The sequence below is a fragment of the Lytechinus pictus genome, chromosome 15 (genome assembly GCF_037042905.1).
Source record: "Lytechinus pictus isolate F3 Inbred chromosome 15, Lp3.0, whole genome shotgun sequence".
NCBI classification, from domain to species: domain Eukaryota; kingdom Metazoa; phylum Echinodermata; class Echinoidea; order Temnopleuroida; family Toxopneustidae; genus Lytechinus; species Lytechinus pictus.
In genome coordinates, this window is record NC_087259.1 from 13,870,867 (window position 1) to 13,888,719 (window position 17,853).

The following is a 17,853-nucleotide window of genomic DNA, read 5'->3' on the forward strand; positions in this document are numbered from 1 at the left end:
AACTAATTGTTGTCTTTTTGACACTATAAAGCCAGTGGCCTAATTCACCAAACTATTTGGGATGCACTGCATGGCGTCTGTGACAAAATTCCCAATTACGCGAGCGAAGCGAGTGATCAAATACTTTGACCCATTTGAAGTGAAAATCTAAATTTTTGATATTATTTTGACGTAATTTTCTGAAAATTATATCACATCTTTAGTATCCCGAACTAATTTGACTTTCCTTTCCTTTTTTTTGGGGGGGGGGTGCGGGGGGGGGGTGCGGCCGTGTCTTGGTGGTAAATTAGGACCCCTAAGCCCCCATCTGTACGCCAGTGATAACATCATTTGTAATATAAATCATTAAACCAAATAGTAATGTTCACGTAACTGTTATATGTAAACGGCATAGACGTGAATATTGATATTTTGTTTTCATAATACAGTCATCATGTCATGATTTAGTTTCCTCGGTGAATAGGAAAGCCTTTGACAAGCACCCCCTCTATCGGTAAATACATTGAAGGCGCAGGCCGAATTGCCCGAAAAAACGTGTGCAGTGACTGAATGGTTTTGCATCAAGACGAATATCATCATGGCCCGTAAAAAGGTAATGAGATATGGATAGGTATAGACTAAGTTGCCGACAAGATCTAAGTAAATTACTATTGTTGATTTCTCTGGCTTGTCTATGCTATAATTGAGATGATGAAATGGTGGTCTAGCATATAGGCCTAGTTATTTTTCAACATAGTCCCGTGTATTGTAAACTGCGTGTGTTGCCTTCTTACAGTAAGTTTTGTTTGTGAGCAGGGGTTTAATTAAAAGAAATAATGATTCAAAGCCCTTAGTCTCTTAGAATAAATTTGCATGTCACGCCCAAGCCCATTGACTATATTATACGAATGCATATGCCCTAATTAACATGGATATGCAATTGCAAATGAAAAAGAAAAGTGTTTCACTGCACTTCTTCAGAGCCGGACTCGAGGACAAAACGACGCAAATGCAGTTTCGCAACGGCCAACTTGGAGCAAATTTCCCCACGAGAAATTTTTTGCAAATGTCATGGCAAGTCTCTCAGTCACATTTCAAGGTCAATAGTCAAATAGACAAACAACTTTCCCAAATATCACGATCGGGAACAGCTGTATTTCGGCTGCGATCTTCATGATCTTGATGATGTTTATCTTCTGAATTATCTGTCAGACATTGCCAATCATGCTTCGCTTGGCTTCATTATTGTAATTTTGACATGGACTGAAGTTAGCTACCAAAAGATTTGTCTACGGCAGCTCACCCGTTTGTTAGCATGATTTTGGTTGCTAACTTCAGTCCATGTCAAAATTACGATGAAGTTGTAGACTAGATCTATATGATATATTACGTCATTCATTAAAACCAGTGTTTTGGCTCAGTAGAGCATCCACACAACCAGGAGGTCCGGAGTTCAAACCCCTGCCGCGTCAGACCAAAAGATGTAAACAGATGGGAATTGCTGCTACCCTGTTTGGCGTTCAACATTTAAGGGATAGAGCAACGTCGATCTGGCGCTGTACAATCAATTGGGCAAAATGAATATTTCAGAATATTTCTACTCTCTGGTTTCTATTTTGAACAATAAATGGATTGGTGTTCTTTCGCCCTCTCTCACCCGCTGCATTTATACCAATTGGTCCAGCAGTGTATACATTCCAGATCCAGATGGTGTCATAATAGTTTGAAATTGTATGACTAGAGTTTTACATATATCAGTATAATATTTGTATTTCATCATCTACTTATATCGTCTCCAAAGACAAATGGCCCTATTTGATCGATGATACAATGTACCAATATGCTGTTGAAAGAGCAACTTAATAGTAAGAACAATACATGTATGTATTCAAATAAATGTCAATTTCTAGCTGCATCAGTTTTTGACAATATTTTCATTGTTCATACAATGCTTATTTGGCTTTGCTTTAGTTTTTATTTATTTATTTCATTTTTTTTTTGCTCCTGAATTGCAGAGCAAATCTAAAAAGGCAGCCCAGAGGAAGCAAAACTTAGCAGAGAATGATTACGGGAAAGCTCCACATACGTTTGTCTTCAATCGAGGTAGGGTCGGGAAGAATGGACTCCAGCTTATGCTTGATACAAGACAAGTGATGGAGCCCTTTACCGCATCAAGTCTTCGGGTAAGTCTCGACACTCTGTCTTGGACAAGTCAATTACACAGAAAACTACCTATTAAACAAAGGCGTTGGTTCGTGTTATGGGCCCATTTTTTTAAACACAAAGCATGGCGATCAATAGTGCAGTTGATTTGTACCATTATTACACATAAATATCATTTGCAGTTAATCATATAAATCAACCCTGCTATTATTTGGTGAGCTTTGTGTTACGGTACCATATTAATTTATTTGGTGCTACAGTGTAAGCCTATTTGTGTTTAAAATGAATATCTTTTTGAAAAAGAGGAAATTACTGGGTCCCTCTGTGTTTGAGCCATGGATTGAAGTTGATGGTACACATGTTTTATTTTTTTTTTTACTGGAGATAATTCTCTCACATAAACATTTTCTTGTACAAAAAAGTAACACATACAAACATGCTGGGCTAGCACATTGAGTGCCTAGATGGTGTGCGTGCTCAAAGTCTGGACCATTATCGATTCCCTCAAATCTGATTATTTCTAGTTATCATCCTTGATTTTGTAATTGTAAGTTATTATTTTTAAAAAGTTATTTGTATGTTCGTGCAGGATTATTGTCTCAGATGTTTAAGTAAACTGATTCTTTTTTATCAGCACCTTAGGCCTACTTGTTTACTCTTCAGATTATTCTGTAAATCCACTTTCCATAATGTACTATTTTGATTACTGAGACAAATGATAGATTGTGGAGGCATTTTGATTTTTCCATCTTTCATTCAGCAAAACACTTTAAACTGTATTGAAAGAATTTTTTCCTGGAAATATTTACATAACATTTGAAGTAGTTTAGAAAATATTGACTTTTAAGTCTTATATGTGTTTTATCATCTTGAACATTGAATATGTTCACCTGTTACCACCATGTTTATTTTCAAAGGCTCGAAAGAAGAACACTCTCAAAGACTTTGTAGGAGTAGCAGGTCCTCTTGGTGTCTCTCACTTTATGTCCTACACAAAAACAGATTCAGCGATTCACATGGTGAGTACTGTATGTCCAGCCCTATATCCAAGTCCACCCTCCACCTCAAAACTCACAATATGTCAAAATGAATTTTGAAATTTGTATTGAGTTTGAAAAAGCAGATTTTAAGCTTTAAAATGGTATGTAGCTCGTCAAAATTGATCAGCAACAACCCACCTAAATTTTAGTTAAGAAGAATTTCAGTGAGAGCTTCAAAGAAAAAACAACAACTAAGATTTAAAGTTTGGGTGCATTCTAGATGAAACTTCTGTGCAGTCCAGGAAAGGTGTAAAAGAAACTCTTGTATCTCATTTTTGGTTGAACAAATCTTAATTTTGACAGGATAGGGAAAAAGAGATACAATTTCTGATTAGGTATTTTTCAAATTGGGTTTTTGGAGACCAATATTATCTTGGCTTATTACATACACAAAACAAGTTATTTCATTTGCAAAATGTTTATTGACTCTAATTATCTTTTTATTTGCATTACAGAGAATAATGAGGCTTCCCAGAGGGCCGACATTGACCTTCAAAGTCCACAAGGTGAGAAATGAATGTAGGAATATATGATTCTACAAACAGCCTACTTTACCCTACATTCATTTTAATTATTTGATCACCCCTTTTTAGCTGGTAATCAGCTGATTTAGCTTCACACAGCTTGCTGTAGGAGTTTTATCAAAGTAACACTCAATGAATATTTTGGATTTAACTTGCCTTATTATTATTGGGCACATTTTTAAAGTGGTACTCTGGCTGAAAACAATGATATCTAACTAAAATTCAATAAGCAAATTCCTGAGAATTTTATCAAAATCTTGTAAACAAATATTGATGTTACTGATTTTCAAAACATGGCAATATTTTGTTCACCAAAATAATGCAGACCTCTCAAATGTTATAACTTTGTGATTCCTTGTCCAATATTGATAAAATTTTCAGCAATTTGCTCTTTGAATTTTATTTAGATGTAATTGTTTTCAGCCTGGAGTGTCCCTGTTACAAACAAACACACAATAACCGCACCTTATCACTATCACAGGTCAATTGGACTCCATTGCATAAAAGTTTATCATTATGATATTACTTTTCCATGTAATGGTAAAACTCCCATGGAATCCTTGATTTTGATTGGTTGTTGAGCATTGTTACCATGATAGTTATCATTGAATGGCAAAGTTACCATTATAGTGACTTATTGTGCAATGGGGTCCCAGACCCAAGCATTTACTATGCCTTCAGCTCATGCACACAAACTAAGCACTATCAGCATAAATGATCCGGCCAAGCTTTTGGAATATGAAACGCCAGATTTGACAATAATCAGCGATAGTATTGATCAGTGCCGGTATTCAATTCAATACAATAATTCAGAATTTTGAGTATTTTACTCAGAATTTTGCTTAAGTAAAATACTTATCCATCTTTGGTATTCAATTGCATTTTTTGGCGAAGTATTTTGCTTAAATCTAAGTCAGCAGCCCACCAGACGTAAGTCTGGCTTACGTGCAGTTTGCATATATGATACACGCAGTCAAGAATACATTCTGCGCACAGATGAATACAATCATTGTGCGTTATTTGGCTCATACTTTATGTCACAGTGGTTGTTAGTAAGTATTTTGCTTAAATTTGGCTTGATAAAGTAAAATACTTTGATGTGATCTGAATACAAGTTTGATCATTTTGCTTAGCCAAGTAAAATACTTACAAAATCAATACTTTCACTTGAATACGGCCCAGATCTTGTATAATAACTAGGGCCGATTCCTAAGGCTGTTTGGTAAGTTATTCATGTCTTTGTGCCCGACTGGTGACCCTCTCTTGAGCTGAATAATCCCACTTTTTCTGAATATGCACCTAAGAACATGTTCCAGTAATGTATAAAAGCAGGGAATAATTCTCCTGGGTCCCGTCTGACAAAGAGTTGCAGTTGATCAAATCAAGGGCAATATGGAAAGCCAACAACGTCAACATCTAAAATGCATGTTTCTTCAAAAGATTTTCTAGATTTGCTGTATATTCAATCATACATTCATTGTTTTCTTGAAAGTTCAGTGTGCTCCTACAAAGGACATTTTGCAAATTTCCTGTAAATAATTATGACATTGATGGATTTCCATACAGTTTAGAGGTTGAATCATAAATCTTTGTAAGATGGGGCCCTGGTATCACATCGCAATTTGCTCCACTTTTTTTTTTTAAGACTGCTACACAAAAAGTCTTTAATGTATCAGATTTTACATAGTATTATACAGGACATAGTTCAGAGCTTTCCTCTTATGATAAAAAAAATGCTAATCAAATTTGATTAGCAAAATTATGCCCTGTTAAAGTCTTGCATAACTTTTACGAGGCCTATATCATTATCAAGCCACGATGGCAGTCTCCTGCATTCCTCTACATTATCATTTTGTTCAATGAATAATACATTTTTAAAATATTTATTTTCATTGCTTATATTACAACCATTGTATTATTCATTTGTCATATATTTATTACCTTAGTATATGTATCATGTTATATACTCATCTCTAATGTGAATGCAGAAATAAAATTAAATCAAATCAAACTGTTTTTTATGGAAACACCATCTTGTTTGCCCAAATTATTATTAATTTATATTTTTAAAATTCTTCTTTTCTCACTCCTCCTACAGTATACCTTAGCTAAGGATGTTGTATCGTCGTTACGGAGACCCAGTATGTACGCATCACAGTTCCTTCATCATCCTCTACTAATCCTCAACAACTTCAACGGCAACGAACTCCGCTTCAAGCTCATGACGACCATGTTCCAGAACATGTTTCCATCCATCAATGTCAACAATGTGAGTAGTTTCTTTTCATGCATCTCAGGGATTCATCTCACCAAGATAAGCAACGGAAAGTGTGGTTGATATTCGTGATGGGTTGCACATTGAACTCAATGCAATCAATCGTTAAAAAAAATGTTCTACAAACGATTGCTCAGCGAGGTGTTATGAAGCCCAAGTTGTATTCTTGGCTCACATTGGTGGTCTAGATTCTTCTTTTTTATATAAAGAAAATCATTGTTCTGTTCTGTGGGTATGTGTCACATAAAAAGATTTTATTCTGGCTAAGGAATCAATGTATTGCTTGACTCTTCTGGGGGGGAGGTGGTTATGGGATTTAAATGTGGCTTAATTAAAAAAAATCACACTTAAATTTCTCAGTTTTCTGTGGCAAATAACATATCACCATGTTAGTCAGATACATTTCATGGGACATACACTACTGTGTATTGGCACATTGGCATTAAATCATTGTAAGTAGACACATCATTTCTCTTCCTCCCGTAGGTTCATCTCAATGACATTAGACGGTGTGTTCTGCTCAACTACAATTCTCAGACCAAACGGATAGAGTTCAGACACTAGTAAGTATGAGTGATCTTTGCAAGCTATTATTATAAACTCTAAACTCTGGCACATCTTGGCCCCGTCTTACAAAGAGCTGCAATTGATCCATTCCAGCTCAACTTTGGAAATCCATCAATGTCATTATCATCATCAACATCATCATTACTAGTATCATTATTATTAATTTGATTATTATTATTATTTATATTATTATTATTATGAATTTTTTTATTATCATTATTAATATTAGTATTATTATGATGATGATGATGGTAGTTATGATAATAAAAATGGTGGTAATAATAATAATGATAATAAAAATGATGATAATATGATAAGTAGACAAATGTCAGAAATATGCATTATAAATTTTGGGTTTGCTGGCTTTCCATAGCTGTAATTGATCAGATCAATATCATTTTGTTGTAAGAAAGGGCCCAGAGATGTGTACTGTCACACCAACTAAAACTGACTCGATATGGACCGATGGTATGTCATTGATACTAACCTAATTGATTTGGCGTCAGACTGGTTTTAATCTGAAGTGAAACTATGGATAGCCAATAGTGATATAAATCTAGTTCAATTTGTATGGCTGAGTTTATTGTAATCATCCATTTAATGCAGTTAGGCAGTGATTGTTCTGGTCATAAAAGATGAAATGCAATCCTTGATCCACCATAAACACGCAGAGATGCAATCACCTCACTGCTTGTAACGCTTTGTACATGCTTTCATGCTTTGCCGTAGATTACCATTCATGTTAAATTGTACAATTGAGTACCATATATATTATATATATAGCGTCTTTTTTTCTATATGAATGTCTCATAGTAATTTGGAATGTGACATTAGTTGAATATTAAAACACAGAAGTCTATTGTAAGATCTGGGGATTTTTTTAATTGATAAGATTTTTTTTCTTCTTCAGTTCCATCAAAGCTGTACCTATGGGGATGAGCCGTAGCACCAAGAAGCTTCTCCAGAGTAAAGTTCCTAATCTAGGACGGTACGAGGATGTTAGTGACTTCTTCCTAAAGTAAGTATATGACATAAGAACATCAGTAGGATTTTATAATATTTAGCAGGATATGAGTGGGGAAAGTAACACTAAATAGGATTTCTCCCCTAAAATTAGATTTTAAAACTTGTAAGAGTGATGATTTTTTTGGTATGTTTTTCAAAATTTTAAAGAAAAATGAGTGTTTTCGGTTAGAAGATGAAAAGAAACAAAAGGATTTTTCACAGTTAAGGTTTGCAGCCCTGTATGTGATAAAAGATAATCAGTGGTAAAGCACCGGTCATGCACTCCAAGGTCCTGGGTTCAAATCCTGCTCAGGACAGTCTGATTCTCTCACACTCTTTGTCTAGGATAAAAAAGAAATCAAATATCAATTATAAATTTTCATTCAAAATATGATCCACAAATGTATTTTTGTGCAGTTGCTGTAAGGAAATATATTGATCGCATTTGCCACACTCTACCCAAGTGAGGTAAATGGGTACATGGCAGGATTTGTTTTTCCTGAAATACTGAAAATGCCTTACTTGCAGCTATGCTGAAGCCAGGATAATGATTGTGGAGTACCACAAGTGTTGTATCTGAATGGCTACATGCTTATTAGTGTATATCCACAATGCAAGTTCCTATTTTCACTATTTTCAATTATGGGGTATGCGGTATAAAATCCCAATTGTAAAATTTTGCAGGAAGATCAGCACAGATTTTGAAGCCTAGAATATAAATAATGAATTTGTAGCCTGCCATAAATTGCATCTTCATGGATTGTGGAGTTTTTGAACTTCTCCCTAATAATTATTTGAAATTGGCTCGAAGTTTTACTGTTTTGTTCTAATAATTATTTCTGTATCTAAAGTCATCTCCATACCATGTTCAGGGGGGTCGATTGCATTTTCTCAGGTGACAGTTGCTACATCTCGAAGTCATCTTGCGATACTTTGCCTCAAACCTAACCGGTGGCATACAGATGGGGGGGGGGCTCTCCCCCCCCCCCCAATTTTTAACGACCAAGAAAAAAAAGAGAAAGAGAAAAGGGTGAAATATATTATTTTCTGAATATTATGTCAAAATCTATCACCAAATTGGAATTTTGTAATAAAGAAGTCAAAAGTTTTCTTGCTCACAACTTTTTATAAATTTTGCGCGATACGCCATATCAGGCCCCCTCAAAATTTGTGGCTCATTGCGCAATTGAATCTAACCCTTATCCTTTTCCCTATAGTATTATGTTATGATAATTGAGTGTTAATTATCAGCACCCTTTCTTTGTGTAGCACTGGTAATTTGTCAGAGAGCGAGGCTGAGATGGATGGAGAGCACAACGAGGTGACTCTACCCCAGAGGTTAGCCAGCCGAGGCAACCTTGACAATCAGAAAAGTGCTATTAGGTTGATAGAGGTAAGACAATGCTACTAACAAGTCTAGTATATGTGTGTAACAATGGCAATGATGATGGTGATGAAAAAGGTGATGATTATCATGATGATGATGAGAATGATGGTGATGATGGTGCTGCTGATGATGATGATGATGATGATGATGATGATGATGATGATGATGTTCATATCAGGTCTTTTCTTTGCATATGATTAAAAGAATTGCATCCATAGCACCACAATTTCCTGTATCTACCAATTCATTAGTTAGCTTACAGTAACTGATCATCTCGCATAGCAGTTGATATTTTGTTGGGTATGACATCAGTTATCAGGATAGATTTAATTCATATCATAACAACAAATCAGTTATTGGTGAACTGAATCGAATTCATGCACGGTATTTTGATTCCTCAGATTGGTCCGCGACTACAACTTGGTCTCATTAAGATAGAGGAAGGTCTATGTGAAGGAGAGGTACTCTATCACGAATCCAGTGAGTAATTTTATTTTCAATTTCACATCTTTTCATGTATAGGAATACTCGAGCAATGCCATCACAAAAAAATAGCATTTAAAATAGCATGCATCGATGGAGCATGATAAGAAACATCTAAAACCCATATTTTAATTGGAATTAGCTGTGGAGACCTAGCATGTGCACCACATTCTTCAAAGACTGCTACGCAAAAAGTCTTTTGAGCATCAGATTGGTACGCAATATTATTCCCTCTCACAATGACTTTGCCATTTGGTTTGGTGGAATTTGTTTTATCTACCAATTTGGTCCGACTGTCATTTGGTTCAGCAATTTCTGACACACTGGAGAGTGGTGTTGCCATTAAAAGTATGTTCCTCACAGAAGGCCGTTGTGATAGCACTGGGATATATAATAATAATACCCAGTATTTATAACACGCTTTTCCCAAATGCCCCAAAGCGCTTACAATTTCAAATTCATACAACCAAACAAATACAGAATGCCATACATATAAAATGAAGGCAATTGCCTAGCACAAACAAGTTTATAGGGACTTCTTAAAAGACTCAACTGTTGGGGATTGTCTTAATGTGAGAGGGAGTTTGTTCCATTCCATTTAGGATGCAACAGTGAAGGTTCTATCTCCGGTCTGTTTTCGTTTAGTTGGACATGTGAATTTAAGTGGGACTTGAGAGGATCTAGTTCTTCTAACTGGGACATAAATTTCTAAACAAATAAGACAAATAATTTGTGGCTTGGTTTTTGAGTGATTTGTGTACCAAACCAAAAGAAGTAGCTTGAAAATTATCCGTCGCCTAATAGGGAGCCAGTGTAAATTATGTACATTATCATCTTCAGTGATATTTCTAAGGATATAAAAATTTATTAGAAATGTAACCATATCCATGTAGAATCAAATCCTCACCAATGGTGTGTTATAAGTTCTACTTTAAGTATCTACAATGGTACAATTGGAATATAAATAGTAGATCAATTCTCGTACTCTGTTTTATATTTTCACGTGTTTCCCTAATGTTTTAAGTCTTGTTATGATTTATTTTCTAGTAACAAAAACCAAGGAGGAAATTTCAGCAGCCAGGCAGGTGAAATTCAGGAAGAAGTAAGTTAATGAATGTTAATGTTATGATGATGATGATGGCGATGATGGTGGTAGTGATGGTAATAATTATGATGATGATGATGATGGTGTTGATGATGATGGTGATGATGATGGTAGTGATGGTAATGATAATGATGATGATGATGATGGTGATGATGATGGTAGTGATGGTAATAATTATGATGGTGGTGGTGATGATGGTGATGATGATGATGATGATGGTGATGATGATGGTGATGATGGTGATGATGATGGTGATGATGATGGTGATGATGCTGCTGTTGCTGCTGATGGTGATGATGGTGATGATGATGATGATGATGATGATGATGGTGATAATGGTGGTGATAATGACGACGATGACAGGAGTGGTTTATGGTACACCATGTGGTGAGTCCTAGAAGGAATAAAAAAATCAGATAGAGGTAGAATTGAAATAGAGAGCCAAGAAAGTGGAAGGTGGGAAAGTAGAGTATTCTTTTCTGAAATAAGTGTAGTCATGAAGAGGACTGTGAACCAGAAAAGTTGAGAGACTTGAGTACTTGGAGAGACGAGAAGAGGCTGGCTTGAGTTGGCGAATTGAGTTAGCCAGGAGAGAATGATGTTGTTTGTAATAATTGATGATGGTGATCATGATGATGATAATAACATTGATCTTGGTGATTATGATTATGTTGATTATGATAATAATTATGATAATAGATGATGATTCATTCATTTTGTAAAATTGCTTCATCTTTCCATTAATCATTTCCTCTCCCGATGTTCTTTCTTATTTTAGGATTGAAAAGATCAAGAGAAAAAAGCAACAAGAGGCAAACATAGCCAAGAAAAAGAAGGAGAATGAAGAAAACAAGTGAGTATTATAAAAACAGAACCCTTATCAGAAAATGGTCATAAAACTACTTAATGCTGAAAATATGCATTTTTTAATGGATGCATGATGCTAAATCAAGCTCTTTTCATGATTATTGGGGGTATTTTTAAAAGAAATTTGATGAATTATTGCATTCTTTTGTTGTGTATTATGTTCCAATTTTTGCGTCAACATACTCTGGTCATACCCTTCTCAGAGTCGTTTCTATGCCAGAACCTGAAGTTAATCTTTACTTTATTTCTTCCAAGTTTCTGAATCATTTGCTTACATATTAAATGCAGAGCTGCCAAGTAGTACTGCATTTCCGTAATTATTACTGAAAATGAGAAAGAATAGTGGTGGTTTCATGCAAATTTTCTAAAATGATTTCTAAAATCTCAGTTTATGTGTTGTCCTATGGTATTTCTGTGAAAATACTGATTTCCTTACAAAATACTGATTTTCAGCATTTGAAATACTGAAATGTTCTTGATCAGGTTGGCATCTCTGATAATGATGTTTGAATTCCTAGAACTTGGTTGACATGAGTCCACCATCTGTAGGTGGTTGCCACAGTCGTGCTTGTTCTCACAATAATTTCATTGACCCAATAAACAAAAATAAATGTATGTTGTACATTGTACATTGGACTTTCTCTTGTAGTTGGCTTCTTGCATTTGTATATTTTGAAATCATTGAACCCAGTGGGTGCCTCATATAGCTTTTCGTAAAATTACACACGACTGGAACATATTCTTAGGTCCTATGTCAATTACAGAGGGATATATCACCTAGCGCAAGAAAGGGTCACCAGTCATTGGTAACTTATAGTTTTATAAAACGCCCTCTAGTGTTCATTCAATCGGCCCACATAATTTGAGGTCTGTGAACTATATCTCTTGCAATCCCACAGGGCACGCTCTATCGAAGGGATGAAGAGGAAGTATGGGAAAGAGACCAAGGATGGGAAGAATGTAGGAGAAGAAGAGGATGGAGCAAAGAAGGAAGAGGAGGATGATGATAGGGAGTATTACAGAGAAGCAGTAGGAGAAGAACCAGATGCAGGTTTGTGAACTGTTCTATATCGGATTCAAAATGAGGGTGCTGTTTAATAATAATAATAATAGTAAATGATAATGATAATAGTATCAATAATGATAGTAGTAATAGTAATAATGATAATAGTAATTATAATAATTATAATAATAATAATAATAGTAGTAGTAGAAGTAGTAGTAGTAGTAATAATAATAATAAGAAGAAGAAGAAGAAGAGGAGGATGAATAAGAAGAAGATGAGGAGGAGGAAGAAGAAGAAGAAAAATGGTAATGATAATAATAATAATGGTAATGATAATAATAATGATAATAATTATAATAATAATGATAATGATATTAATAATAATAAAAGATAATAATAATATGATATAATATATTATCAAAATCATCATCTAGGGTATTTGTATAGGGCATGTATCAACCTTAAGTGCTCAAGGAACTCTGATACTACACCGGCTAAGCTAGGCTACTGGTGCTCACAGCTATTTGAGGAATTACTTCCTTCGGTACCCATTTACTTCACCTGGGTAGAGTGCAGCACATTCTAAATCATTTTCTTGCTGAAGGAAATTACGCCATGGCTTGGATTCATTCCACAACCTTTCGTTTCAAACTTACCATTTTTATGTACTGATGAAATAAAAATCTCACCTATGTAACAAGTATATTTTGTTTAAATGATACCGTAGGTATGTTTCCAAGAAAGCGATCGAAATCTTCCCAGGGAACCAGAGGTAGGGGCACCAACAAGCGGCAGAAGTTTGGATCCCAAGATCGGAGTAGAGGAGATTCAAGGGAACGAGGAGATGGAGGACGAGGAGGAGGAGCAAGAAGGGGAGAGAGAGGAGGGAGAAGAGGAGGAGGCAGAGGAGGGAGCAGGGGTGGAAGAGGAGGTCATCGTGAATCAGGAGCCAGTAAAGGAAACGGATCCTTCAAACCCAAATTCAGTGCAAGAACTCGGGCTGCAAGATCTAGAGGAGGAAGAGGGCAGAAGAGGTCATTTTCAAAGCGCTAAATGGATGGAGAAAATGAACACTAAATTGGTCTACGATTTAGGCCAAAATAATTTTGTCTTCCTCGATATTTAATACACAGATATTTGGACTGGCCATATGAGGGTAGGAACTTTATGAAAGGTGCAAACTGATATGCCTGCTTGATTTATCGTGTAATGAATTGTCGGAAATATGACTGGAAAATATTCTTAATATGAAACACTCGGCAAGAGTGTTGATTTTCATGAGACTCTTGTGGGAGAACAATTGGTATGATTATCTAGCCACTAGAAACATTTGGTGATTTCAAGTTAATAGTTGATGTTGGTATCGAATTTGATTACTAATCTAGCCTTTACACAAATTTCTGGTTTATTAAAAATGATACCTTGTATATCATTGATAGTTTAACACCTTGTGAGGTCAATCCCTACCCCAGTGTCGTTTCAGGTGTGGTGTTGTGGCTGGTGCTAGGTAGTATTGCCTCGATTCTCAGCACCCCCCACTGAACTTGAAATCGACAACCTCTACAGATATCTATCTTTGATCATCATCATCATCATCCAAGAGATTTATAAAAGTACAATGTGTGCATCCAGAACAGTGTAATTGATAAATATCCTAGATCCATGGCCGAAGATAATAGAGTACCGAAGTGTGACGTCATCAATTTTCACTTTTTGCATTTCAGCATTTTTTATGCCATATTTTGGTAGAGCATGATGGAAAAGCCCCACTTCCAAAATTAGATGTGAATCGGTCCATGGAGGCCTGAGATATGACCTCATGAATACATAATTAGCCCCATTGAAGGCAATGTATTATTGGCCTGGTTCTAAAAGTAAGGAACCAAACCAATAATACGTTGATTTCAGTGGAGCTAATTATGTAATCATGAGGTCATATCTCGGGCCCCCATAGACCAATTCGCACCAAATTTTGGTTGTAGAGGTATTTCATCATGCTCTACCAAAATATGGTATAAAAAATTCTGAAATACAAAAAAAAAAATTTGTTACGTCATCACTTCGGTACTCTATATGGAGTTCAGAATATATGCCTATGAAATAACCACTTTATCTCAAGGATTTATGTATCTACAGTAGCTATTATACAAAGATTCTACACCACCCAGCAAGTTGTTGGTGTCGTCTCATAGTACAAACTTCAATACGTAGATTTTCCCATGAGGCCGGGGGTCCACGAGTCCAAGGATCACGCTTGTCTTACATCAAAATTATTTTCAGCTTTGCCTAATCTTATAAATCTTCCTATCGGGTTTCAAAACATTCCTGAAGGTGCACAGTTGACTTTTACGTGGTTAAAATGACTACAGTATTTTCTAGAATGTATGTTTCATTTTACATTGACGATCAGGCTAAGCGGAAACTCTTGATGTTGGCCTCCTAGTATTGTTGCATTGTGACTTTCATTGTCTCATTTGGTTACACTTCGTAATTCCGAAGGTTCTTTATTCCGAAGGTTCGTAATTCCGAAACACGTAAATTGCCTATACCTCGTTCGTTAATCCGAAAACGTAAAAGGGTTCGTTAATCCGAACATTTGTGGCGTTATTCCGAAGGTTCGATAATCCGAAAACGAAATAAGATTCGATGTTCCGAAGGTTCGTTAATCCGAAAACGGAATAAGGTTCGTTGTTCCGAAGGTTCGTTAGTCCGAAAACGAAATCAGGTTCGTTAATCATTTCGTTTTTGGACTAACGAACCTCATTTCGTTTTCGGATTAACGAACCTTCGGAATTACGAACCTCACTTCGTTTTCGGACTAACGAACCTTCGGAATTTAAATTACGAACCTCATTTCGTTTTCGGACTAACGAACCTTCGGAAATACGAACCTTCGGAATAACGAACCTTCGGAATATTCGAACCTTCGGAAAAACAAAGCTTCAGAATTACGAATGTATGCGGTCTCATTTTTGTGTAATGACTGTTAGGGCTCCTCCTACATTGTGTAGTTTCTAAATCAGACCGATTGAAATTAGACCAAGACACTGTAAGACTTCTTTTAGGACAGACAATGCATAGACATACATGAAAGGTCAAGTCCACCTGAACACAAACTCAATTTGAATGAATAGTATACAAATAATGAATGTTCATGAGTGCAATGGACAGAATACTTCATGAGGTGAAAGATGAAAATGATCCAATCAACGAGGCGTTGCCGAGTTGAATGGGTCATTCTTTTCATCTTCCACGAATGAAGTATTCATTCTGTCCATTGCATGAATGGAAAGAACATTCATTATTTGGTTTAGATGACACCTAAAAATTGATTCTTTTTCATATGAAATTCATGAATTTTGATGCAAAATATGGTCATGCAGTGGGGGCTCGGCCTGCTGATTATCGCATACATAAAACATACACGCTTCAAACACAAGTGGTTTTGTGGTGCTTGCTGCGCTGTCTCGATGTGCGCGTGCAATGGACAAAATCGTATGGATCCAAAATTGCACTGTTGATGACGTCATTGTACAATGGGCTTAATGATTACGAATCAAATAACAAGGATCTATCAAGGTGTCATATAAAGGTAGATAAAAAGGGCACAGCCCTAAAAATATCAAATATTTTATTTTTTCTCCAACAATGTAAAACTTGGTTGATTACTCATGGAGCATGTTACGTCATCAGTATCCAAAGAGTTCAGTTTATTTGATCAATGAAGAGCTTCTTTATCACCAAAGCTATAAAAAGTGGGATATTTTATACTACATTTATTGAAATACAAAAGAAATACTGAGTGTATCTTATTACAAACAAGCCAAGATATACATACAACTATACTGTCAGAATAAGAGAAACTTTAAAATATTTTAATTTTCTGATTTTACATCCAATTGTGATAAAATTGTCATTGTTATACTTTTTTTCTTTCTTTATTCATTCGAATCAACTTGTTGTTGGCGTGGATTTGACCTGTACTGAATGTTATCTGTAATTGCTTAGATACTACATGTATGTTTTGATAACTGGATGATCATGTGTGTGATTATTTCAGAAAATTTATTATTGTCCTTGTCTATTTCTTTTTTCACAAGGCACTCCATTGATTCCAAAGATACCAAGATTTTTAAACTAATAATAATAATAACATAGGTATATTTACCCGGTGTAGCCACTTCAGTTCTAAAACTGTTCTCCCAGCAGGCCCTGCTATTATTACCCTGGCTTTAGCTGGGCTGCATAGGCGCTCAAGCATTCAAGGAATTTCTTCCTACCCCTGCAAGTTAATATACAATCATCACACTTCTATGTATGTGATATATCTTTTTTTTCCTGCTATTTTGACAACAAACTATTGTTCAGGGTGAAGTTCCCCTTTAAATGCTAAAATCTTTGCTCTGTGATGTGTCACATAGAACTGTCCCATGTATCATATTATATGCCAGTAATTATTGATTTTGAGGTTATTAAAAAAATGTAATCTTGTATTCTCTTTGGACTTTTTTTACAAGGTGATTTATTCATTTTTGAAATGTCAAGATACCTCAAGTACTACTATTTTCTTTTTATCCCTCTGTTGTAACGTTTTCCTTCTAAGAAATTAAAAGATATATGATGAGTATCGCCAATCTGTAAAAGATGCTTAAATCTCATTTTTTTCTGTCATGAGTATTTTCCATATTCTGAAAATGCACCCCTTAACAAGTATTGGCATATGAAACCCTATACCCTTAACAAGTATTGGAAACAAATACTATTGGCAAGTATTCCCAGAACTGAGCCCCTAAACGAGTACAGCGATGTATTTTCCATATTCTGAAAATGCACCCCTTAACAAGTATTGCAAACAAAACATTACTCTTAGCAAGTATTCCCTGAAATGATCCCCTAAACAAGTACAGAGATATTTTATTGTTATGTCACGCGTCCGTCGGTTTTACCTTTAGACACCATTATTTTGGTTTAGTACGGCCCCACCTTCCACACCTCGCGCAAATCGGACTCTAAACACGTAGTGTTGGGGGAAAAAGGACATCCTTTATAAAACATTTTCATTTTTTTTATCATCCCCGCATATTTGACCCTAAACACGTATATTTTTCGGAGCGAAATAGATACCCTTTTTTCAATATTTTTGTGTTTTTGACACCCTTATAACGTTACGTACGTAACGTGCCCTATCTTGAAAAAGACATCCTTTTTACGTGTTTTTTTGGTCGCGCATGGTATCCACTCGTCAATGTAAGTGGCCCCCCCCCCCCCCCCCCCCGGGTTGAAGATTTCTTTTCCATATTCAAATTCAAATATTCAAACATACAAGATACAATACATCATATGAGATATATGACAGCCCAAATCACCCGTAAATTTCCCCAAAATGCATGCGTTGGGGTGATCATTCTTTCTGTCTGTCACAAGCAATATTCAAGATTTAGAAATCAATATT

The 17,853-nt window shown here is 35.7% G+C and overlaps 1 protein-coding gene across 1 annotated transcript; it reads left to right on the forward strand.

Annotated features, from left to right (window-relative positions):
- The first annotated feature begins 493 nt into the window (after positions 1–493).
- Positions 494–14,961, forward strand: LOC129277787 (suppressor of SWI4 1 homolog). The gene is made up of 13 exons (XM_064110414.1): positions 494–592; positions 1,995–2,162; positions 3,060–3,161; positions 3,638–3,688; positions 5,805–5,975; positions 6,468–6,544; positions 7,459–7,566; positions 8,823–8,946; positions 9,342–9,420; positions 10,471–10,525; positions 11,307–11,381; positions 12,295–12,446; positions 13,129–14,961. The coding sequence occupies exons 1-13, from the start codon at positions 578–580 to the stop codon at positions 13,452–13,454; spliced, it is 1,503 nt and encodes a 500-aa protein (XP_063966484.1). The 5' UTR covers positions 494–577; the 3' UTR covers positions 13,455–14,961.
- Positions 14,962–17,853: the final 2,892 nt, after the last annotated feature.